The 24,490-nt window shown below is 45.3% G+C and overlaps 1 protein-coding gene across 19 annotated transcripts in view; it reads right to left on the bottom strand.

Moving 5' to 3' along the window:
• The window catches only part of MAST4 (microtubule associated serine/threonine kinase family member 4), a 516,475-nt gene continuing 491,985 nt past the window's right edge, over positions 1-24,490 (bottom strand). For 15 of the 19 annotated variants that reach the window (XM_032473373.1, XM_032473393.1, XM_032473400.1 and 12 more), the window contains 6 exons: positions 22,514-22,714; positions 19,994-20,223; positions 19,264-19,386; positions 11,420-11,556; positions 9,075-9,256; positions 2,187-8,727 (listed from right to left, as the gene is read on the bottom strand). In XM_032473373.1, coding sequence (XP_032329264.1) covers positions 4,745-8,727; positions 9,075-9,256; positions 11,420-11,556; positions 19,264-19,386; positions 19,994-20,223; positions 22,514-22,714 — 4,856 coding nt within the window. In that variant the 3' untranslated portion in view covers positions 2,187-4,744. Of the gene's footprint in view, positions 1,085-2,186; positions 8,728-9,074; positions 9,257-11,419; positions 11,557-19,263; positions 19,387-19,993; positions 20,224-22,513; positions 22,715-24,490 lie in introns of those variants that run through there. The other 4 variants (XM_032473417.1, XM_014558536.2, XR_004317247.1 and 1 more) reach the window with 3 other exon arrangements.

Genomic DNA, 24,490 nt, shown 5'->3' with positions numbered 1-24,490 from the left:
AATAACCATGTATTGTGCAATGAAGAGGAAATCAGGATTTTTTTTTTTAAGACTTTGCTTTGGTTTTACAAAGACACAAGAATAAAGAGGTCATAGGTAGCATTTATAGGTACTGAAAAAAAAGGAAGCGATCTTTTAGGCTTTGTGTTTTCAAATGCAAATGCTCAAACCCAAGCTTTGTGGGTTGCTCTTTCCTTTTCCTTGAGGACAGAGGGAGCGAGTTGTTCTAAGGATCCCCACTTGGAAGGGGCAGTAGGTGGAAGGAGCTGGGACACGCATTACCCGGTGGCAGTGAAATGATGGACATTGAGGTTGGGGGGAGGTGGCATTCACAGGAACTCCCCTCAGTCCTGACACAAGGAAATCTGCCTCCAGCCAGGAAAGTCACTTTAGCATAGCACTGTTTCACAACGTGTATCTACTCGAAAGGGCAGAACCTTCAGGCGAAGGACTTCTACTGAGACAGGGTAGGGCTGGAGGATGTGGTGACACCGGCCTGACATAGGAAGACTTGGAAGCTGCAATCTGCTTGCTTGAGGCCTTGCAGTTTCCTTCTTCATCTCCAGGCTGTTTACAGCCATCCTGGGCAGTGCTTCAAAGACACAGCAGATGACTTTGTTAGAGGCGTTCAGCTTTACAGCATTAACAGACTTTGTAAAGCTGTGTGGAGCAATTCCTAGTCATCATAGGCAACAGATCTTTTCCCCCACATCTGAACAGACTTGACTGGCACGTTACGAAGCGTATAGGGAACTTCAGTCTTAGGAGCAGATTCCTTTCTTTGAAGTGCTTGCCTGCATCCAAGTATTGGGACTGACAGACCCACCGGCAGCCTGTGATGTTATAAGAGATGGTGACCTTGTTTTTTGGAGTGAGTGGTCCCAGAAATCCGTGAGATGTTGCTGCAGGTTCGTCTGTGAAGACTGGTGTTAACGCCTCCAGTTCAGGGTCTGAGTTGTCTGAACTGCCAGAGAACATGAACCTGGCTGGACTGATGGACTTTCAGTCTACAAAAGTGATGAATTTCAGGTTCTACAAAGGTGGTCATTTCCAGCTCTTCTAGATATATGGCATGTGTACAATGCTAAGTGGGGTAGGAGGTGGAAAGAAAGGAATAACACAAAATGATTACTTTGAGGAAAGCATTAAAAACATATTAGTGGGAGGGAAATTAAATTAAGAGAACTGTCTTACCATTGAGTAACTTAATGTCTGGCCTCTACCGAAGTAAGCAAATTTCTGCAGTTAACATGGCTGTAATTTTTCATGTTACATTTGTGTTGTGAACCAAAAATCTAGATGGGAAATTGCCTACTAATGAATTAGAACTATTAAAAGAGCCCTATTACAGAGAACGATTAGCTTCCCTGGCTCATGGTTTCCCACCAATCATCGAGTTTGTAATTTTGCACCATATGATTTTTCTGCATATAAATTTAGGAAGAGGAAATGAGATGGCTTAGATCGTTCACGGAGGGTCTGCATCTGAATTCAACTGCATGAGACCCAGTAATGTTTAGAAAGGTCAAGAGCTTTAGGACCAGAAAAATCCAGGTTCTAATCCAAGCTCCTTTTACAGTGTGCATGTGAAGCAAATCACATAGCATGTCTGGGCCTGTTTGCCCATCTGTAAAATGGGGATGCCACCACCATCTGGTTTGAGGACTGTGTTGGGGCTCAGAAAAGATTGTAGTTAAAAAACACCTTGCCCAGTACTAAGTGTATGTATACAGTAGGCAGACAATAAATGTTAGATTGCTTCCTTCCATCCTGATGGCCTTAACGGTTTTCAATTTTGAGGAAGGAGAAAGGATGGGAGGGAAAGAAAGATAAGAAAACACAATGGTAACTGATGGAGCAAGGTTTTAAGAGAATGGAAGTAGGTGGTATCACTGAGAGAGGACGCCTCTTCCCATAGACTGTAGGGAAGATGGTGAGCATGGCGTGAAAGCTAGTAAGTTCTGCAGGCAAGGAAGAAGGTTGGTAGAAAGCACAGGAAGAAGCTCAAGGAGGACTTAATCTGGAAGAATGGAACATGCATGTGTTAAGTTAAAAAAAATTGCAAACATTCCACTCACCAAAAGTAATCTACACAAAACCATACTTTCCATAATAGAGAGCTATATTCAGTGACATTTTGGAGATGCTATGTATGCATGTGTATATGGGAAAAAACTTCATAGTCATTATCTTTTCATGCTAAATTTTTATTTCAATGTTATGCAACTGCATAAGTATAAATATTTGTCCAATATACAACAATTATGACATCCATAGGGAATTTCTTAGAGAAAATAAGACTGCAAACACTTTATTGCACAGATCCTAACAAACTTTTAAGCTGGTAAATCTACAGCTGGGAGTACTACTGAGGAGCACGTCTTAACAATCACAGGAGACTGACTAAAGAGAACACAGGAGAACTTCTACCAGCTGAGTGGAGAGGTTTACAACAAACAGGTACTACGTGAATGCAACCTTAGGTACTCTGTAGCCATCCAAAATGCAAAAACATATTTGGCAAAAACGGTGATACACTATACAAATATACATAAAAATATCATTTGTAAACAAGCAGCTAAGTTGTGCTTTAAAGGAAACTGGACAGTTAAAAAGCAAAGGCTGTAAACCATGAACGACCTCCCCGACAGACCTGTCTAGATGTCTGAGTGCAGAAGGATTAGGTTATGACAACTGCCAAACACAGGTATGAATTATAAATGTTGAGACCATTTGTAAAACCCATTTAAGTTCTTTCAAAATCTTTGTTTCTTCTACAATTCACAGCACAGTGATGGGGAATGGCTAAAACCACATGGGAAAAAAAATGAGGGGCAAGGAGGAAACTTTGTCTTTTTCTTGCCATCGCCTACTCATTTTACAATGAAGAACAACTAAGCAGTCGGTTAAGTTATGTCTTTGTTTTCGGAGTGGAGTTTACAGCCTCGCTAAACGATTTACAATCCACAGGGCTGTAAGATGATGCTGTGCTAGATGAACAATTTTATAGGCTGAAGATACTAAGACATCCCCGAGGGGGGCTGGGTGCTGGATTATATTTATTGGTAATTTTTTTTTCCTCTTACAAAACGAAAAAATCCTGCTGTGGATCCCAAGCATCTTAGAAATACTTCTCTGTGTGTATTTTCTCTTAGTGCCTTAGTATTTATGTCAGCAAGTGCCGTCTTACAATACAAAACAAGTCACCAGGAAAACTGCGACAACGAAAAAAAACAAACAAAAAGACCCCCTCAGCACTAAAATGACTGGACAAATTCTACAGTCCATGGTATACAAAATTTAAATAAGGCTTAGCAAAAGTAAAAAGGACAGGCACATTCAAGCACCAAATAGCTCCAACAAATCTTTTTTTGTTACAAAAATGCTGCTCTTTGTTAATACAGTATTTTTTTGCATACAAATAAAGAGACCATGTTATGAAATGTATGGAGCTACCTGATGCACAGAAATGAATGTGAAACCCAGGAACTTGCTAAAAACAGCAAGCTTCATCTACAACGTAAGGCCCCAGCTATGTATTAAAATGTATCTGATGTCCTGATTATTCCTTAGTATATACGCTATGATGTCAAAATCCACACCCCCCCCAACTTGTCCTCAAAAAAGCAAATTTAAAACCTCTTCCAATGCCTTGATACTTATTATTCAACCTAAGTGCTAGCAGATTTGTGTGCGGCCAGTAACTTTCCTCTTTGTTCAAGAGCAGGGCTGGTGCAGAACTACTACAAAATGTGTGCTTCTTGGACTAGGGACTCGTAGCATAAAGGCCTGAGTTTAAGAGCATGAAAAGAAGGGAAAAGCAAGAGAATGGAAATAAAGTCGACACGTGTTTATAGCCCCTGCTCTACCTACAGTGAAGACCTGACATACACACCCACAGACAAGGACCACTGGCCTTTCAGACAGTTGGACCCAGGATCAAAATGGCCATGAGGATGACTGTGAAATGAACATGGCTAGCTCCATCTGCTCTGGCCATTCCTGATGGAGGAGGATTCCAAATGCAGCCATTCAAGTAGTTCTTGCTTTAGATCTGGAAATATAGGTAGCCAGACACAGTACTATCAAAATCTCTGGTTAAAAATACACATTAAAAACTCACAATCTAGTGTATTTCGGGCTTTCTTTAATCATCAACTCTAGTTAGAATGTTTCAACTTAGAAAAAGGTAGCCTTGAAATATTCCTTTCAACCACAGACCAAAACATGTGGGTGGATGTGTATATACACAAATATGGGTGTATCTATACTTTTACACACACCCAGTTTCAACCATTTTACTTCATTCCTGCATTATGATCAATGGTAAAGCAAGAATCTTATTAAAAAAAAAAAAATCTGCAGTAAACGACGCCATCAGCAGCAAGGAATTGGCTCTACATCCCAAACCAAACACACTGCTAGATATTTACAGAGAAAATCTTTTCCCTCAACAACCCTCAACCTCAACTGTAAAGATTGTTGTTGCTGTTTAGGTTTTGTGTTTTTTTTTTTTTTTCTCGTACAAACACTATCTGGTAACAGTTTACCGGTTACAATTGGGAAGGCATTTGGAAGAAGGTCCCCTCTTTCTCTCCATCCCTTCTCTCCCACGTTCTTCAAGGAGGCTCCGGGCTCTGCCTGGGGGGTGTTCCCACGCAGTGCTGGTTTCCAAGGTCAACAAGATGCAGTTACAAACGCAGGCGCAGACTGGGTCTCCCAGTCTCGCCCCGGACCTGCTCCATCACCAGGCTTTTTTGTGAGGGCTGCCTCGCAAACTCTCTTTTCCCCGTCTCTGCCGCAGCCCCGAGTCCTTCTCAGATGTAAGGGCGATGGGATGCTCAGTGTTTGGAGCTGGGGACGACTTAGTCACCTCTCTGCCCACATTCTGTTTCCTAGTCTGAGGAGGCTGGGTGGGGGCTGGCTCTTTCCCTTTGGTTTCTCCTGAGGGGGCTGCTCCTGAGAGGGCCCTGTCCCGGTGGCCAGCGGCCCCCACCACGCCTGGGTTGGGGTGATGCGACTCCAGAGTGATGACTGAGCTGTGGAAGGATGGCAGGGAGTCGCTCTTTGTCATCTGGGTTCTGCCGTCTCCCGCAGGCAGTGACTTCCTATGGTCCCTGCTGCTGGAGCCTGGGGGCTCAGCCGCAGCCCCGCCAGCCTGGGCAGAGGAGTTATCGCCGCAGGTTGGAGAAGCTTCTCGAATCCCCAGTCTGGCCTCAGGAAAGCTGGAAGAGTAGCTCAAAGACTTCTCTGGGAGGGCAGCACAGTGGAAAGAGCTCTGCCCCATGGCTGAGGGCGACCGTTTCATGCCACTGGGCTTGCCCGCCTCAGTCAGCGGCTTCTGGGGACTGGGCCCTTTCCCCTTGGCCTCTGGACAGCTCTTCCCCGCGGCCGCTGTTGGCCTCTCCGCGGCCGCTGCTGGCCTCTCCGCGCCCTTGGACTTGGCCTCACTGGGCGCCGGGGCAAGGCTGGTCTCCAGCTTCCCGATGTCCGCCGGGGCAAGGCTGGTCTCCAGCTTCCCGATGTCCGCCGGGGCAAGGCTGGTCTCCAGCTTCCCGACATCTGCTGGGGCGTAAAGTGCTTCGGTGCATTTCTTGCCTTCAGACTTCCCATCTGTGCTGGAGGCCAGCAGACTCGGGCTCCTGTCTGTCTGTTTGCACAGAGGGGTGCAGTCTTTCACAGTGGATGGTTTTTGGGGCTTTGGAGATGGGTTTTGCTTTTCCCCGACAGTGGGAAGTTTCTGGTCCACCGACTCACTGGCCCCTGAGTGTCCCTGCCGAGGCAGATGCTCAGGCTTCTGCAGCATCTCTGGGGGATGCCCACCACTGGTGGGTCTCAGCTTGGTGTCTAGAGGACCCCCTTCTGTGTGCAGGGGGACTGAGGGTCCACTTCCTCCCTGGCCAGTCACACTGCTAGCTGTGGCCTGGGGGCCTGTGAACACCTCCAACACACTCTTAATGCTGCCCTTCCCCTCTCGGCCAGGGCCACTGGGGGCCTGGGCACCAGGGTCTTTGCCCACTGCAGCCCCAACACTTGGCTTCTGGGAGGAGAGTGGCCTGTCTGGGTGCTTGGACTTTGGAGGGCCTGGGTCTGGGCCAGGCCTGGGCTTATGGCTGCTGCTTTCACTGTGCATGGCAGCAGTGGGCTTGGGAGGGTCCTGGAAGCCCAGGCTGGGGTCTGCAGCACAGGGCTTGCTCCCCAGCTCTCTGCTTGCAGGGTGGCTTGCTGAACTGCAATGCTGCCGAGCAGCCAGGCCAGGCAGCTCTTTGGTGGTGGGGGATTGCTGAGGGCTACTGTTGAGGTGCTTCTGTAAGGGCTGCTCTTTCTTTTCTGGTTCCCTGGGACTGTCTTTCTGCAAAGCTGGGAAACCAGAGAGCTTTGCATTCTTCGCACTCTCTGTCCTGGGTGGCTCCAGGGACCACCGGGCAGGAGTGGCTTCCGGCTTGGGCTCCAGGCCACTCCTTCCCTTGCCCAGCTCCCTCTCACAAGGAGTCCCTGCCAAGTACAAAGAGGAGTCCTCTCTGGCCAACAGCCTCACCTCATCTCGGCCATCTTTGGGGTTTGCTTTCCCACAAGGCCCGCATGCTTTCTCCATGGCCTGGATCTGGGTGTAGACATCTGGGCAGGTCCTCTCCACAGCCGGGAGGGTTTTGGAGTTGTCAATGGTTTTAGCAGCGTCTGGCAGACACAGCTCCTTGGAGGGGTCTCTGCGGACATCAGCCCTTGCAGCCGACCGCTCACTTCTGGCTGAGGAAGGGCCCTTCTCGGATGACTCCCTCCCACTATGCTTCTCCCTGGAGGGGGCTCCTTCGGGTAGGAGAGTGCTGTGCAATCTAGATAGCTCAGCGCCATGGAGGTTCTGCCCCAGGAAGGGAAGGAGCTTAACATCAGGACTGCTGTGGTCTTGGTGTTGACTGAGGCTGCCCTCTCTCCGCTGGGGATCACTTTCCATGACAATCGCCGGGGTCCTGGCTGTGTGGGAAGCCTTCCTGTCCAGCTTCAGCTCTGGGTCAGGCAGGGGAGCTGTGGGTGAACTCTGCAGACCCCGGCTGGTGGGCAGGAACCGGGGCTCGAGCAGGTAAGATTTGCTCACCTTGAAGCCAGCAGGGGAGGACTCCCTCTGACCTACAGTCTCACCCTTCCTCCCCCCGCTGCTGGGGGGAGCCAGCAGCACAGGGGGCCCCAGGTCACTGCACGGGCTGGGGCTCTGTGCCGGCTCTGGGGAAGGCAGCTCCGTCTTGGAGGCCTGCGGTCCAGACAGGAGAGCAATGTCCAAAGTGCCCTCAATTGGCTTCAAACACGACACAGACCTCCCTTCCAGCTTATACTCGGAGGGGCTTTTCCGGACAGGTGACTCAGGAGCAATCAAGCCCGGCTTCTCCACTCCACTGTCCACCCGGCCAGCTAGGGCCTTGAGAGGGACAAAGGAGATGGCGCTGATCTGAGCCGTGTGGGCACTGCTGATGAACGGCGCACGGCTCTCGGAGGCTGCCGGGGCCTCCTGCTGCCCTCCTGCCGGCCGGCCCGGGCTCCCTGGCAAGCATTCGTGGGTGCTGGGGGTCAGTTTGGGCTTGAGCACAGGGCCAAGGCTGTCATCTCTGTCTTCAAGTGACACTTTCTTTCGGAGGTAATCGATGTTGGCGAGCTTGCTGTCTAACTTCTCACCCCGGAGGCCCTCCTTGGCCTGGGGGTCCTTCTCTGAGTTGTCACCCTTCCCGGAGGTGGACCTGTTAGTGGAGTGACAGAGACCGTCTTGGAGGGTGCTGTGAGCCGAGGCTCGTTTGAGGTCACAGGTGCCCTGGCTGTGGTCCCTGGGTGCTGCCGCCCCCTCCAAGGAGACCCTCTCACTGGCCCGCGCACTGGCCTGCTTATGGAGAGCATCTTTCAGCAGGCTGCCCGGTGCCTGGGCCTCCTGCATGCCTGCTTTGTTATCAAAGTGACTTGACCTTTCTGAAGCCTTCGGGTAGATTTTCTTCTCTCTCTCTTCCAGTCTAAAAGTGGGAAGATTTTCCAAATCACTGCCAAGTCCGTGGGGTTTTGGGTGGGGCTCCTGTTTCTCTGGGAGCCCGTCGGGTTTCTTCACCACCACCTTGGCCTTCAGCTTCTCTCGGTCCAGCTCATCCACAGACTCCTGGCGGCCCAGCTTCCGGGACACAGGGCGTTTCAGGCAGCCTTGCTCCACGGGCCTGGCCCGGCTGAGGGCAGGTGTGTCACACACATTCTCCTCCAGGCTCTGCAAGGTCACCTCCCGCTGGGACTGCTCCCGCTGCACCTCCTCCTGGGTGACCTCCAGGCTGTGCTTGCGGGAGCACAGGTGCTTCTTGTCACTGCCGTAGGAGGGGGAGAGCTTCTCCTCCGACTGCACGCGCTTGAGCAGGGGGGACCGCGGGGGCTCTGCACTCTTGGGCCGCACGATGTGTCTGACAATGGTCGGAGGGGAGTGCATTTTGCTGGGAAAGGCTTGGGCAATCTTGGTGTTGCCAAGTGAGTGTCCCAACAGAGGGGATGGTGACCGCTGAGGGGAGGTGGGCTGTGGCGTGGGCGAGGGTGTCCGGGCCAGCGGGGAGAGCGGGATGCTACCTGCCGACTTCCGCCTTCCGGACCGGTACCGCTGCCCACTGAGTTTGGGGGCCAGACCATGGAGCGTGCTGGGCCGGATGTGCCCTGACCCCGCTGGGGAGTTGGGGGCACTAGAGCTTGGGGAGCTGCTCTGGGAGGAGTTAGTACCTGTGGGGGGAAAACAGAATGCTGTGAGTGATGCCCACCTTTCCATGCTCTCAGACCAGGGTGTTTTAGGGAAGGTCAGGGACAGGTCAGCAAACTGTCTCAGCATCTAACTCTAATGAATAAATGCTTTTCAGATTAAACCCTCCCACATCCAGGGTTAACTGGATACTTCCTGTCTTATTTAATGGTCCAAATCATCGTATCTTCTGCCCTTCCTGTAAATCCTGTTCTCTCTCAATGACATCCTCACCCCCTCTTTCCTTAAGCTGGAAGAAGCCTGTCTTCCAGGCTCTTCGATGGAGACCCCTCAACTCTCCCTTGCTGTGGAGGCGAGACGCCTCACTCACCGGATGGGAAGTCAGGGGTGGAGCGATAGCTGGGCGTAGGGGATCGGGGAGACAAGCTGTGAGTGGGGGACCCTGGGAGGCTCTCCCCTGATGACAGCGATCGGTTCAAGCAGGAGAAGCTTCGGCTGGTGTGGAGTAAAGGAGAAGGCTGCTTGGCTAGTTTTTTGAAAAGGGATCTCCTCCTAGGGTGAAAATAGGAGAAAACAGATCAGATTCTATATTCAAAACCACTCCTGCCTCCCCAAAATACCAGTGCATTCCGGACACACCTCTGGGCCAGAGACACAGATACAGTGGTAGATCCTATTAAAAACTGGGGACCCACTTTCAGATTAAAAAATTTCTATGACTTAGACCGAAAGAGTCTTTAATACTACGCAATGAAAGCTCCCTTCTTTCTTCTCTGAATTTCAAACCCTTTAAGAGGAGCTGGGAAAATAGAAAAAGGTATTTAATAAATACACATTCATTTGTTTGTCAGGTTTACGAGGAGATTGTTTTTGGCCTGAAAGCTTCCAAGTACATACCCCCAAACACCCTGACACCATTTAATTAAGAGATAATACAAAGTAAATCCCGGGAAGAAAAACCATCATCTTGGATGTAAACTTCTTTAGTGGTGATACACTGGGTCGAGGTTTTATCTCTGAGGGGCTGTCTGCTGTGCTTATTTCATTGTGAGCTCCCGACTATTCCTGAGGATAGTGGAGGCTGTACTTTTACATAAAAGAGCCGAGAAAGGGGAACTGAAGCTTATCCTATCAGCAGGGAGGCAGACACCAGGCTGTAGCAGAAGCAAATGTGTAGTCAGTGCCCAACAAGCACATCTTGAAGTAAAAAGCACGGCTTCAGATGGCTCCAAGTGCAGACAGCTGTACAGGGTTCCTCTGCCACCGCGCAAGCCTGGTTCACCCCAGCGCTTAGGCACTAAGGTTACAACCTGCTACTCCTTGAAAACAGTGTGTTCTATGTGACTTAAAGCACAATCAAATCTTAAAGCTCACCTTAAAAAAGAAAAAAGAAAAAAGAGATCTCAGAATGTGTGTGTGTGTGTGTAGTTTAATCAAAATAATAAATGCACTTGAGTTAAAAAGTCAAATACGTTGATGAACTTATAATGAAAAATAACAACTCTCTGCTCTGTCTTTTGCTCAATCCCCAGAGAAACCACTTTCTACTCTTCTAGCTGCTGGTTTTCCCATTTGTCTGCAAATTGTTAAGTAATATGCTTATGCTGTTTTTTCAGTTTTTCAATTTTAGAAATGATCTGTTGATTTCCTACCACAGAAAATGAGAATTAAGTTCTCATACAACTCCTTCCACCTTCTGACCCAAAATACTTCCCTGTTTCTATTCTTCCCAGTAGAGCTAAACCAAAATTTTTGGTTTGAAAAAAAAGGCTGGTGTTTTCTTTATTTTACATGATAAATACTGTTCAGAGCTGGGCCATGTAAGATATGATTCTATTTTTCTTTCTTGTACAACTCTGTCTTTCCTGGAGTTAATAGTCATTCCTTTTTTATTTGCTTACTTTTCTTTTCTATCATCAAAATTCCTCACAACCTAGGGGCAGGTATAGCCCAGCAGTAGAGTGCATGCTTAGCATGCATGAAGTCCTGGGTTCAATCCCCAGTACCTCCATTAAACAATTAAATTAAATTAAATTTTAAAAATCCTCATAATCTGATCTGACGCACCAGATCCAAGCAGGTAAAGGAGTGACACTGCGGCATCAAGCAGGGAGCACATCCAGACAGTTGCCTGGCGAGAAATGTCCCCACCAGAAACACATACACACATCATCCATGGTGTCTGCAGAGCACAAAATGGCACACAAAGTGCCTCCTGGACTGCAAATGTGTAACCCAGTTAGGCTTTCAGTCAGTAAAACAAAGCCTTTTTATTTCTAGGCTTATTTGGATGCTTTAAAGATCAGTTATCTTGGAATATCTGGCATTAAAAAATAGCAACTGTTTGTTGTCAAATTATGTAAAGGACATTATTAAAGGTAGATGTAATGCTAAAAACTGCCTGAAGTTTCAGTTCCTCAAATCCAACTCAACTGAAGTCTAGAGACTGAGAAACAGCAAAGGGCTTTTCATGGCTCTCACACGTGAGAGAATAAAGCCATCTACAGTGTAACTATGTGAATCTTTTCACTATGAAAAATAATGCTGTTAGGAATTAATAGAAATGCTGATGAATGAATAGATGTGAACCACAGCATAACATTTCTCAGAGAGAAAAGGACCCTTCTTATATGAAAGAGTTTAAATTAGGTAAGGAGTAACCCGCCTTCAGTGTGGGACACAACCAAGCCCAGGAAGAGGACTGCTCCAACGCACCTTTCTAGACTTTCCTTCTTCTTAGATTTCTTACTCCGCCTCACCATCCGGCTCTTGTAGCTGTTTCTCCTGGCTGGTCCTGTTTTGATTGATGTATTTTCAAATGGAGTGGTTGTGATTGACACCTTATTTCCACTCTATTAAAAAAAAAAAAGGGAAATGCTGTGATGACACAAGACCAGAACAGAGATAGGAGATCCAAAGACAAAGATCTGTAAGGACAGATATACTTAAAAGGCTTTCTGTTTGTCAGTGACCCTTCAAGCAGTCAAGTATGATGGAGCACAAACTGGGTGGGAGGAAACTGTGAGGTTTCCTCAGGAGGGGGGCTCTGGACTCCACAGAGCTGCCTGTACATCCCAGCCTGTGACCTGAGCACTTGCCGGTACCATCTAACAATAGAGTCCCGCCATCTCGTGGGGCTCCTCTGAGGATTAAGGGGATGGAGTTTGTAAAGCCTTTAGCACCAAGGGTGACACAGGGGAGGGGCTCTATAACTGTCATCTTCATCCATGTGTATTAAGTATAAACATGCCCAGGGGCTGTCTGCTCTTGGTTGATTTATTTTTCTTTTCTCTCCTTTTTGTGTTTTTCCTTTGACCTAGAAGTCATAGAGCAGCAAGACTGAATGAGACTTTTATTTTTAATTATTTTTAAAGATTCCTTTTCTACCACCGGAAAACCTGTCAGCATGCACAGCTGGAAAGTTTATGCCAGCAATAGCCTCTCTCTCGCCAGGTCAGGCAGGGTGAGGTCATTCCTGGCGGGATTCTGTGTCCTTCCACTTGGTCCTGGGACAGAAGCTTGCTGGGCAGGTCCCAGGGATGGATTTGACAGCAGTCACAGGCCAGGCTGAGGGATGCCCTGGGCAGGTGGGCGGAACCCATCCCAGACAGCACCCATCCCCTTCACTCCCATATCAATGACCTCTTTTTGAATTTCTTAATAACCAGGGAGAAACACATCCTTTCAAAGTCACAGATGGCCCTGATTACCCAGAAAAAACAAGAAATATAAGGAGAAGGGCCTTTTAAACGGCCTATGCCCGGCAGATGCCTAGCAACTTGGCTCTAAGTGGCGCTAAGAGTTGGGGGATCGAGTATGGTGGAGGCCGGGAACTGAAAAAAACAGAGATTGTTTCAACATCAACATCCACCTCCCCACCCGATTTGGGAAGTAATACAGGTCATTATAAGAAAAAATAGTCAAGCATATACAGAAAAAAATCGTTGAGAAGCCTATCACCCAGCTAACATTGGTTATATTTTAGTATATTTCCTGCTGTTTTTTTAACAGGCATGTATAAATTATGCATCTATACATACTTTATAAATAACTTTAATCTTAATTAAACTAATCTAATGTTTAGTTTTATGTTGGTTTTTTTTTTTACTTCACATTTCATAACTCTGTAAAATGTCTCCTTCATCACTGAATATTCCTTAAGAACATAATTTTTATTGGTTATATAGCAATATTCCATGAGATGGGGGAATCAAAATTTAACTATTTCCCTACTGCTATTGTTTTCTGCTTTTCAATTATTATTAGAGTTGAAATAAATGTCTTTATCTGTAAGTCATCATTCTAACCTGACATTTTCCTTAGATTATCCAATTAGACTCAATATACTGCATCAAAGAGTCTATCTGAACTTTTAAAAGACTCCTGGTACATAATGATACACTAATTTCCAGAAAGTTTATGTCGATTTTTATTCTTGCCAGCAGCACATGAATACCTCTCTTACCACAGACTTGTCAGAACTGAATTTGGTGGTGGTGGTGGGGTTGTCAGAACTGAATTTGGTGGTGATAGTGGGGTAATTAGGCATTTATTTATTTATATATTTATTTATTTATTTATTTATTTATTTATTTATTTAATGGAGGTACTGGGGATTGAACCCAGGACTTCATGCATGCTAAGCATGTGCTCTACCACTGAGCTGTACCCTCCCCCTCAGAACTGAATACTAACATTAAACAAATGAGTGATTTTATAGGAAAAAGTTACATCAAGTTTTAATCTTTGTTCTTTGACTATTAACCAAGCTGAATGCTGTCTCATTTATTTTGTACCATTTGTATTTCTTCAGGGAATGATATGTTCATGTCTTACATCCAATTTAGTATCAAAGGTCTTAGTACTATTAATTTTGGAGTTCTTTATATATTTAAGAACATATAATCCCATACTTAATGTCATAATTGTAGAAAAATATTTTAGGGAAATGGGATTTGAACTTAAACAAGGGAAAAAATGTTTTTATTATGAAAGAATAAATTACATGTTTTACAAGCAAATGCCAAAACTTTAAAAATAAATCTTTATCTGATAATAGAGATGGACATTCTACTTATTCTTTAAACTAAAAATTCAGTGTATTCCTAGGAAAGGCCTACTAATGAAGGTTGTTTGGAATGGGGTTTTCTCTTCACAAACTGAGTGAGGCTGGGCTAAAATTTTCCCTATCTGCCTTAGGAGATGGAAAAAGGCAACAAACATGGCAGGAGTTTGTCCTCACTGAAGCCCCTTCCGTCCTTTTCTACATCACATACGAGTGACACAGAGCTGCAACGACCCCTGGGGCTGCTGTGGCACGTGAGTCCCTGGAGCCGGAACCCACTCACACCACAGCACTGACTTTCATATTCCTGTTGACAAGGGGCTACCAATGCCACTGAGCATTTTAAAACACATTGTGACTATTCAAGCACTTTCCATATATATTCTCTTTATTTTCACAACCAAGTCATAAGGGCTGTAAAAAAAAAAAAAAAACAAAAAAAACAAAAAAACAAAACAAAAAAAAACCCTTTCGGGAAGGGATTATTATCCTTCCATTGTACAGAAGGAAAACAGATTCAGAGAAACAGGGTCTTCTTTCCCAAGTCACAGAGGCCAGAGGAAGAGCCCAAACCTGGCTCTCCTGCCCCTCACCCCCTGCCCACTCCTTACGGGCTGGGCACGTTCTCACCCCCCACCCCTTCCACCTCCCTTGTTCCCAGCAGAAGGCACAGCTTAATGAGTGGGGGTGGGAGGGTGGGGGGCGGAACCAGGTGCTGTACTGATACAAGGAATGATCACACTGTCAAGAAGAAACTTAAAATATATAAAATATCAAACATTATATGACATAAACATAATATAAATGCTGAACATTTCTCATCAGAAAATATTTATGACCAGGGTTTGCTGAATCAGAGCCCAACATTGAGCCCTGTACAAATGTCTCTTTCCACTATAAAAATCAAACATGCTTTTCTCTTGTTTCTTTATATGGCTGTACCAGAGGACAGTTCCCTTGACTTACGGAAATATACCAAGAGATAACTTCCCCAAGGAGAAAGACAGACACAAAAAATGCAGAGTGCAAATACTTGGTTGGAAACATTGTTGATTACGAAAATGGTTAAGATTGGAAAAATAATTTCACGGAGCACAGGTGAGAATTGTGAAGCCTGACACCTTGTGGATCCATTGGCTATAGCAAGTGCTGCCAGAGCAGGGAGCAACATGTTTTCCTGGCTCATTTACCTCAACAAATTGTTTTGGAGAAGGTGCAAGCTCTTATCGGAGATATTCTGTGGTATTGTTTTAAAAAATAACAACAGCAAAACCAGGCCAGTGGACTATTAAATGTTCAGTTAGTTAAGTATTCCTTTAAACTACTTGTGTGATTAGTGTACAGCGGGAGGGAAATTATTTTAAGCTGGCTGAACTGAATACAAAAAGTGAAGTCAGGCTATACAGTCTCTTCTCTCAGTCTGACTCCGTGTTGGTTTATCAGTTGGCCTTGGGTATCTCACTGAGATTCTTTCTCTGCAAAATGCACGTGATGGACCAGCACCCTTCGAGACCATGCCCTGACTCACACCTCCGTGGCCCAGCCCCAGCTATCCAGCACACTTCAACCCATATGCTATGAATTCAGGCTCCAGCTACTGGTTTACTCATGTGCCTCAAGCGCTCTGAGCTTCCTGCCCTTGTGCTTTTAGGCATCTTCCTTGTTTTGCCTAGACCATCCTGCACCCCCTTTCCACACATTCCACAGCCACCCATCCTTCACAGTCCTGCACAGAAACCCCCCAAGTCTTGATCCCTGTCCACCCTGGTGGACAGCTCTCTATCTTTCCGAACTTGGGCCATATTTTCAGCCTACTCCTTTCATTTACACTTTGATAGCTGAGTATTGCCACCGTTTCCCCCTGAACACTGGGTTGTAAGTTCTTGGCAATCGGAGAACTCCATGCATAGAGCACTGTGCTGTGCTGGCTGGAAGCACAGGCTCGGGCTGCAATGCTGGGAGGGAATCCTCTTCTGCTCCTCCTAGCAGACACCCTTGGGCTGCTCTGCTAATTGCTCCCTGCTTTCATTTCTTCATCTAAAATGGGCACATTTATATTTATAGCACCTCAGCATGGCATATGAGGACTACCTGAGTTTACTCATGTAAAGTGCTCCCAATTACCTATTACTCCCAATTACTGATTAGAGCAGCCAAGTTGGACAGGTAATCCTGTGAGCAGGGGATATGACTGGGTCAGCGTGGCCTCCAGCATCCACTATTGTGACTGGACAAAGATTTCAGTGCTTTCATAAAGTTCTTTTAGAAAGCTACTTGAAATATACATACAGCCCTACATAATGGGCTCCGTGAGATTCTGTGAAGTGGTCTGCAAGTATAAACTACCCGTAAACAGCATCCAAGAATACCAAAATATGGCTACTACCTTGATGTCCTGCCAGGGACGGCACATCAGAGCCCAGTGTTGGTCCCAGTTACTTCACGCTTTGTCCAAGAATCGCTACTTAAATTTAGAAGAAAGCTGCATGATTACACAGTTCACTGGAAAGATAATTAAATCCCTTGTATCCTTTTTGTCTCATTACACTGGTTACTCCTCTCGAGTGCTTTCCTGGTGAACCTCTACTTGAGTCTGAGACACAGCACGCCACGGCTTCGAAAGGGAGCTAAAGGCTCTCTGTTACGCATGTCCGGGCCGCTTCAGAAGAGACACACATCAGGCCGACCCAGAAATGAAGGCACTTGGGAACCAGACGAGGACAAAGTGTTATAAATGGGATCAACTGGTTCTACCCAGAGACCTTTAGGAGAACTGGACATTCAAATTTCATAGAAGCAGGAAGAGAGATTTTAAAGTCCAGCATCATATTAAAATACTTAATAAAATAAATTACAAAAGTGACCAAAGGTCTCAGCAAAATAAACAAATGCATATTTTCTCAAGATACATGTAGGTTTCACTTTATTATTTCTTCTTCTGATTTTATGAGCAGATGTAAGAAATAATATAAAGATACCCTGGGTCAGGAGCTAAGATGGGTATAGCATAACACTGCTATAAAGAACGCAGGAGGCCGAATATGTTACCACTTAAAATCCATTTGCTGATGCCGAGACTCTAAGATGAATAACAACTAAAAGAAGCTCACTTACAAAACATAGATTTACTATCTAAACAAAGGGTGAACTAATGGAAAAGCTCAGGGAGCAGTTTAGATAGAAGCACCTGTCTGCCTACTTTTGTGGCCCTGAATCCACTGGAAAGTCTTATATATTGGATACAGTAGACAGAGGGGAAAAACCCCGAACAACTGGCCTGGGCCCTTACTCACAAAGGGTCGATGTGGAGCAGAAGTGGGGCACCCCTGGACCGCAGGCTCAGGTACTATGAGAGATGCGGCTGGTCAGACTCATAAACCTTTGGTCTCTTTCTTGAATTTTGTCTCGGGGAGTCTGAGGTCATTTCAGGTGACTCTCACAGCCAAGGGATCTCCAAGTCGACAGTCCTGCTCTGCCTTCAATTTCTTAGACACTTACTACAACAGAGTTGTTCCATGCCAGTTGGACAAAGAACATTTTCCAGAAGAGATGGTGAATGAAATTAAAAAACTCAGGTCTGACTTGTGGTACCAGAAGAGCAACTCCAGCCACCTTAAGGCTTCAGTCCCAAACCAAACGGCATATACATTAAGACATGAATCAAGACACAACACAAGTAATCGTATGTGCTTGGCTCCTCCCATGGTAACTTTTGGACAGCAAGCAAAGGAGAACCCCTGGTTCACCCCAATTCCACATACATTTACTGAGCACCCACCCACGTATGAGGCACGGGGTGAATGCTGGGATGGCATGGGAAGCTTTAATAGTAACTCCACGTCCCTCCTGCAGGTCAGATTTGCCAGGCGTTCACTGTGTCTGATTTCCAACACTGCCTATGGCCCTGAAAAATTCTCTCAATGTTCAGTCCTATTCCTCCAATGATGAATTGTATGCATTCAAGTGAAGGTTGACTAGAATTAGGGGAACCAGCTATAGGTAAGGATGACAGCAGAGCCAGGCCCCAGCTTCCATGGGGCCTGAGGCCAAGATCAAAATTTCATTAATGCTGTGAAGTGACTAATGGCAATGACTTTCCTCCAATCTGCCACTTCAGAACAGACCTTTGAATGTGCACGCTATTACTACTTCCAGAACCAAGACCAGATCCTGAATCTTTTGAAGAACATGCCTGTGTTGGCTGGGGGATGAGAGAAGGAGGAAAAGTCATCACCTCCCTGCAGTACTTTCCAAGTTTCTAATTTTCTTTCAAGTTCTAGTTCAGTGTCACTTCTCTGTGCTGCCTCTCCCCAGTCACAGAATGTTCTCCCCAAAAGGATGGCATCCCTCCGCGCCGCCAGCACTGGCTCATCAAGCTGCACTTTATCTGCTTGCATGTCTCTCCTACAGCCCCCCTCCTTCTCGAGGGCAAGGACCTGACTATGACTCCCATGTTACCAACATCTACCAGGGTACCTGCCTCAGAGCAAGTGTTCTAGAAACAGTCTGAATGTACTCTGTTCAAATGACATATCTGTTAAAGTTTTCTCTCTCACAGGCTGCAGATTATCTGGAGTGATGGCTCACATCTCTCTGACGGCCTGCCCCCTTCAGGCCCCTCCTGGTGCTCACACAGCAGGAGGTCATCCTTAAATCCACTGACTTGTAAAATAATCTTACAATTAAAGACTGTATTTTTGATCAGAGATAGTCTTCTTTTCTTGAAAAAAACTTAAAATCAAACTCAAATGTGTCTTTGTTTTAACCAGATCCATATTTGGAGCTATAACTTATATATTCCGCAGTCAGCAGGTGGCAAAGCAAATAACTCAACCAAACAGAGAGGGTCACTGGAGATAGTCTCCACCATGCTCATGCTTCTTGTGATTGTCTCACTCCACTGTCTTGAGTCAGCTTACACTCCATGTAGAAACTGGTCTATGTTCAAATTCATTTGTACAAGAGGGGAAAGGCCGAATGATTTCCAGAACCCCTTCTTCCATGACCATCTATTTCTATCACTTACAGTGTATGTTATGTACTCACAGCTCTAACTTTCAAAGGAAATCCAGCTCTCAGACGCAACCTTCAGATCTGACCTCACAGTTTAATACCACTTTGTCTTCTGCTATATAGAATAAAACCTACGAAATGTAGCTGAAGAAAATCGCCTTTAGGATAGATGTTTTCCAAACAGATGTTTTCTATGAGAACATTTACTATTTGTAATTTAGGGTAAGAAGTAAAATTAAATTAGGAAGTGATTATGCAGCTACCCAAATGTGTTTTTCCATGCTATAAAACCAAAGAATTCATGTTATTTTTGCCTTTACATAAAACCTGAGACTACTGAATCCTTTCTCAGGAATGAGACTGGGTGGGTGTGAATTTGCTGTACAGAAGGACTCTAGGACTTGGAGTAAAGAACTCTTAGTGCTAGTTCCTTCTGGCTACCTGATTCATCTGGATGGCCATGACACAAAAAAGACAATACCTTTAGCAGGAGCTCGATAACTTCTGTGTGGACAAGTCCGTGCACTGGTTCTCCATTGATGTGTGTGATCAGATCCCCAGCCTTCAGTCCCGCCTGGCAAGCTGGACTTCCTTCTTCTACGTTCTAAAGTTCAAAAGGAGGATATATTTGTAAGCAAACAAATGAAAATCCTAACACCTGCTGTTTCTTGTGGCAGAGTATTCTGAGTTAATCAGCAAACGATCCTGAGCTCCTAAGAGGAAATCAGTAAGACATGGTTACTATTCCTTTTCTGTCATCATTCTAAAATAGGATAATTCCTATGGTCCCTTAAAAAATTTCAGATGATTTGAGAATGTATATATGTATATGTATGTGTGTGTATATATGTGTGTGTGTATACATATATACATACACACACACACACATATATATTTTTTTTTTTTAAAGAAAGGGAAAAAAATTCAAGAAAAGAAGAATGAAAGAAGGATAGAAATAAGACTACCTTTGACTATTTCTACTAGCTTGGTATGCAAAGTGGATAATCATATATGAAGACTAACAGAATTATGAGAAAGAATTCATTTTTGCTAAATTCACCTCCACCACATAGATAAAGGGCAACAGGTCCCAAATGCCAGCTTCACAGAAAAAAAATTTGCTGTTAACTACACCTCAGTTACGTTAACGTATTCATTCTCTGGTTTGGCTGGGAATGAAACTAACAAGGCAGAGAGACCATGGGTCTTACCCAAACAATATGGTGCACCGTGTAGATGTCACTGTCTCCCACATACACCCGGATGGCTCGGATGGTGAAACCATAGTTCTTCCCTGAACTGTGGATCACAATGGGCTGATGTGGACTGGCAGAAGCTCCTGAGGAATCTCGGCTGGGAGAAGAATCCCGTGAAGAAGAAGGGTCCGAGGACAGGGAATGGGGGGACATTGGACTCCCCAGTGGAGAAACAGCAAACATGTCTGCAACAAAGAAGCCAGTCATCAAAGCTGATCACACACACTCCGTACAGCCAGCCCTTAACCACGGAGCCCTGACCAGCTTGGCAGCACAACCACAAAACAAATCCATTTGCTTCTAATAAAGAAGAAATAATATAGAAAGATGTATATTGGTAGCTAGCATGGATTTCAGAACACAAGCCTGTCAAGGAAATTTCAGAAGTGTCTCTTTTTAAACTAACTTTTAAAGTAATAATCTAAAGTTTTAATTCCTTAGTTCTTTACACTAAGTAAGAAACAATACAAAGTGTCACTACTGGCTGTGATTTTTTAAAATACATTTTCTTTTAATTAAAGAAATAAATCATAGATGCACGAATTTCAAGTACAGCCTCACGCAGAGGAGGCGGTATGGACAGGAAAAGACACTCAGGCTACAAATCTTGCCCTAAACACATTTAATGTGGTCCTTCTCAAACACACATGGCTGGGAAAGCAGTTCATCAGTTTACTTCTGCCTTTTATATTATTGAACTAACACTGATGAAATAACTTTCATCAAGAAAACACAGCCACGTCAGCTTCTCTAGAAAAGAATCACTACTCACGACTATGACTGGAACTGATTCTCTTCCTATATTACCTGTACATCTAGCAAGGTTTCTGAGAGGATCTGCGGGGGGATAGAGAAATTTTAAGAAAAACTCAGTTCATACTCTTCAGCACCAATTCTACTCTGTTTTCCTTGTTTTATAAGCAAACATGCTTTTGTTTTTGAGTTCTTATCACTCTTCTACCCATATGAATCTAAACAGATCTTAACTGGCCAAGTGAAATTATGTGTGTGTGTCTGTGTGTGTCTGAGAAAAAGAGAATCTACAAAAGATGCTGCAAGTTAAACAAGAACTTGGTCAGGGCCAGGCGGCCAAGGGTGGCCCTACTGAAGACTCCCAGGGTGTGGAGAGGAACATGGTGGGCACAGGGAGCTCAGTGTACCCAGACTGCTGTTGGCTCCAGTTCTCGTGTCTGTCCAGAGGAGAACAACTAGGGAAACGGACCAGGTGCTTCACTCTCTGACTTCACATGGCACCTTGGTGCTCTTTTGCTGGCTACCTTCTGTCTCATCAGAAGGCCAGGTGAACAGACACACACTAGTGGGCAGGGACTTTCACGACATGCAAACAGCAAGAGGACAGAGTGGTTACACAGATCCAAACTGCTAAAAAGCCAGGCCCCTGACCCTTACCTCAGGCCGTTTTCCCTCGTCTCCCTAGACTGAAGAACTGCCCTGTGCCCATCAAGGGCTGAGCATCCTCACCAGTGCTCAGAGTGGGCCGACCACACCCCACTTACCTTCCCTGCTGCAGCAGCACTGGGGCCACCGCCTTCTGGTTATGAATAGTCATTCAAACTACGGAGACAGGTGTTTGCTTTATGGTGCTAAGTGGGCAGCTCCCAGAAAGCAATGTGCTACAGTGAGCACCACCCGCAAGGGAGCCTTTTCGTACACCCGATTTCTTTCTGCACAAATTTGAAAAATTTTAAAAATGTAAACAATCCCTTTTATACATGGTCTGTTTCCTTCCAAATCTGCAATATTCTTCTGTCGCCACTTCCAATCTCTCATTGTCATTTGAGGGATAGGTCCCAGCCGCCAGGGCCAGGGGAGTCACTACAGACTCAGTGATTAGCAGGGGCACAACCAGGTTGTGGGAAAATCCTGCAACTCAACAAAACCATAATTAAGCCTCATTTTTTAACACCAGGCAGGAAGTGATCTGACTACCAGTAGGAGGAAGCGTAACCCCACAGACAGGGCTGGCAAAACGTATCATTTCAGTGCTGTGTGTAACTCTACAGCCCCAGAAGTGAAAACCTTGCGTTCTCTGTGTCTATTTCTTCATTAGCCAGATGAGAAAAACTATACTTAGTTTTCCAACAGAGATGCTGTAAACAGCTCTGTAAAGGATATAAATCATGTATGGTGTTAGGAGGAAAAATCATTCAGAGGAGGGAAATTTATCACTTAACTTGGGGTAGGGAGGCAGAAAAGAAAAGGAAAGAAAACAAATAAAAGAAATAAGCCTTTGTGGGAAGGGAGCCTGCCTCCTCTCCTGCTGCAGAAAGAGGAGAAGGAATAAGCCATGTGTGCCTTCTGGGCAGTCGGGAGGGAGACACTCAGGAGGGCTGTGCCAGGACACCACCCGCTACTGCTTCAAGCAACCCTGCATCTCAGTCAGCATTCCAAACCGGGGGCAGGGTGAGCACATGCACAAATCACACAATTTCATGCGAGTCGATGTCTCTCTACCTCCTGGGATCATGAGGGACAGAGCACTGGCAGAAAGGGACTTTGTGACTTTCCCCGAGATTTTCCTTTTCTCTGTGCTTTCTAATCGCGGCCGAGCCATGTGAGAAGCGGGTTCACCGGAGGGCTTTGAGGAATTATCTGTACTGTCCACACACTCGCTTCGTCCATTTATCTGATCCAAGTGCTCTGAAAAACTGCCAACTGTGCAAAGAAGAAGGGATAAACACGTTCAGGAAAATTTGGGACAGGAGAGGCAGGGAGAGGGGAAGAGAGAGAGAAAAGGAAGGACAAACACTGGGAAACAGACAACCATGTGGTTCGCGAGTCCACACGGTGTCTGGCCAACATGAAAAACACGTGATGGGTTTGAGAAAGGGGATGCGGAGGAGGAAGGACGACAGAGGCTGTCCATTCCAATTTCACTCTCCTGGTACACAAGTCTGATAATTCTCCACCAACAACTCCATTTAACTAGAATAATTACTTCTTAGAACTGAATTTTATGACCCTAGTAGAGACAACTCTTTTCCCTGACCCCACCATGAAAGGCTATGAACCAAACATCACCTTATGAACTGCACGACCACCCGCCGTATACTATAATTATCCTGAGATACTGATGATCATCATTAGCATCATTTGCTATGTGGACATCGTTTAATCACTTCCTGGGGACTTAGGTCTGTGTCTTCTCCTACTATTTTTCTAGGGCACACTTCACACTAAGCTCCGTAAGTCACTTACGGGCTCAAGTGTCACCTTTGACTTCCCCCACGCGATGCCTCCTTCCACTCTAAGCTCCTTGTACATTTCACAGCGAGACAAAGGGGTTGCCTCACTACCTTACCCAATGTCTTGCTACACCTTCTTGGCTTTTAACTGGACAGTGCCACAGGCTGATGTGGTCTGAAGTTCTGGGGTCAGTGAGAAGATCCAACCCTCTGTAAGCCAGCCATCACATCTTCTTTATTTTTAATTTTATTAACCCTTAATATAAACTGGAGGGTTTTTTTAAGTTAAAAAATTAGGACTTCCTTCAGCAGAGAAACGTTAGAGAATATATAATCATGCAGAAGGGTGCAGAAAAGGAAAATCACTGACACCAGTCTGGTAATCGCACATGCCAAGAGTAAAGAAACTTCCTGAGCAGAAGCGACATGAAGAATTTCCCAGAGAAAAGTCAAAAGACCATCCCTTTTGGTTTCTCCCATTCTTTCTCTCACAAGCTATCAGTTTTCTGAGGTTTTTTTTTTCCTTTCCTTTTTTTTTAACCAGTGATAATACACCTTTGTCCAGAAAAAACAATGCTTATCTCCCTTTTCCTTCTAAATGCTACATTATAAGCCTTTTTGCTTTAAAAATCAACACTATCATCACGTTAAGATACACAATCCACCCAGTGAATTCAATACCATTATGAATGATCCTTTGAAAGACCAGCCAGCACATTTTAAAGTGCTGACCATGTGACATTCTTTGCCTAGGAAAGAGGCTTAATTAGATTTTACACTTCTGTTACACTGCCATATACACATCACTCGACTGCACAGCTGAAGTTTGGTCCTAGTTTACAGCAGTGGCACAGACCCCAACGCGGGGTCTAAGCTAAGGGAAGCCTAGGACTTGGGACAGTGGGCGTGGGAATAGCACGGCTCAAGGTCACCCACTGTGCTGCAGGTACAAGAGAAGATTCAGAGACTTCATGGGACACTCACCTGACCTACAAAGGAAGACAATCTTAAGACAAATAGCAACCATCTTTCCTCTTCTATATCCCAAACTCAATCCCCCTTCACAGTGTATCTATTCCATTCACTCTAAATAAAGAAATCAACTGCTGAAGGTCTTGACAAAAACTGCTTCACAAATCCAAAAAAAAGAAAAAAAAAAGAAAAAAAAAAAAAGAAAACCTCATCTGAAAAACTTTAAGCTTACTTTGAGGTGAGTTACACATTCCCTTCTCATTCTAATTTGGTT

Source organism: Camelus ferus, chromosome 3 (genome assembly GCF_009834535.1).
Source record: "Camelus ferus isolate YT-003-E chromosome 3, BCGSAC_Cfer_1.0, whole genome shotgun sequence".
Lineage (NCBI taxonomy): Eukaryota > Metazoa > Chordata > Mammalia > Artiodactyla > Camelidae > Camelus > Camelus ferus.
This window is presented reverse-complemented; position numbering and strand designations above follow the sequence as displayed.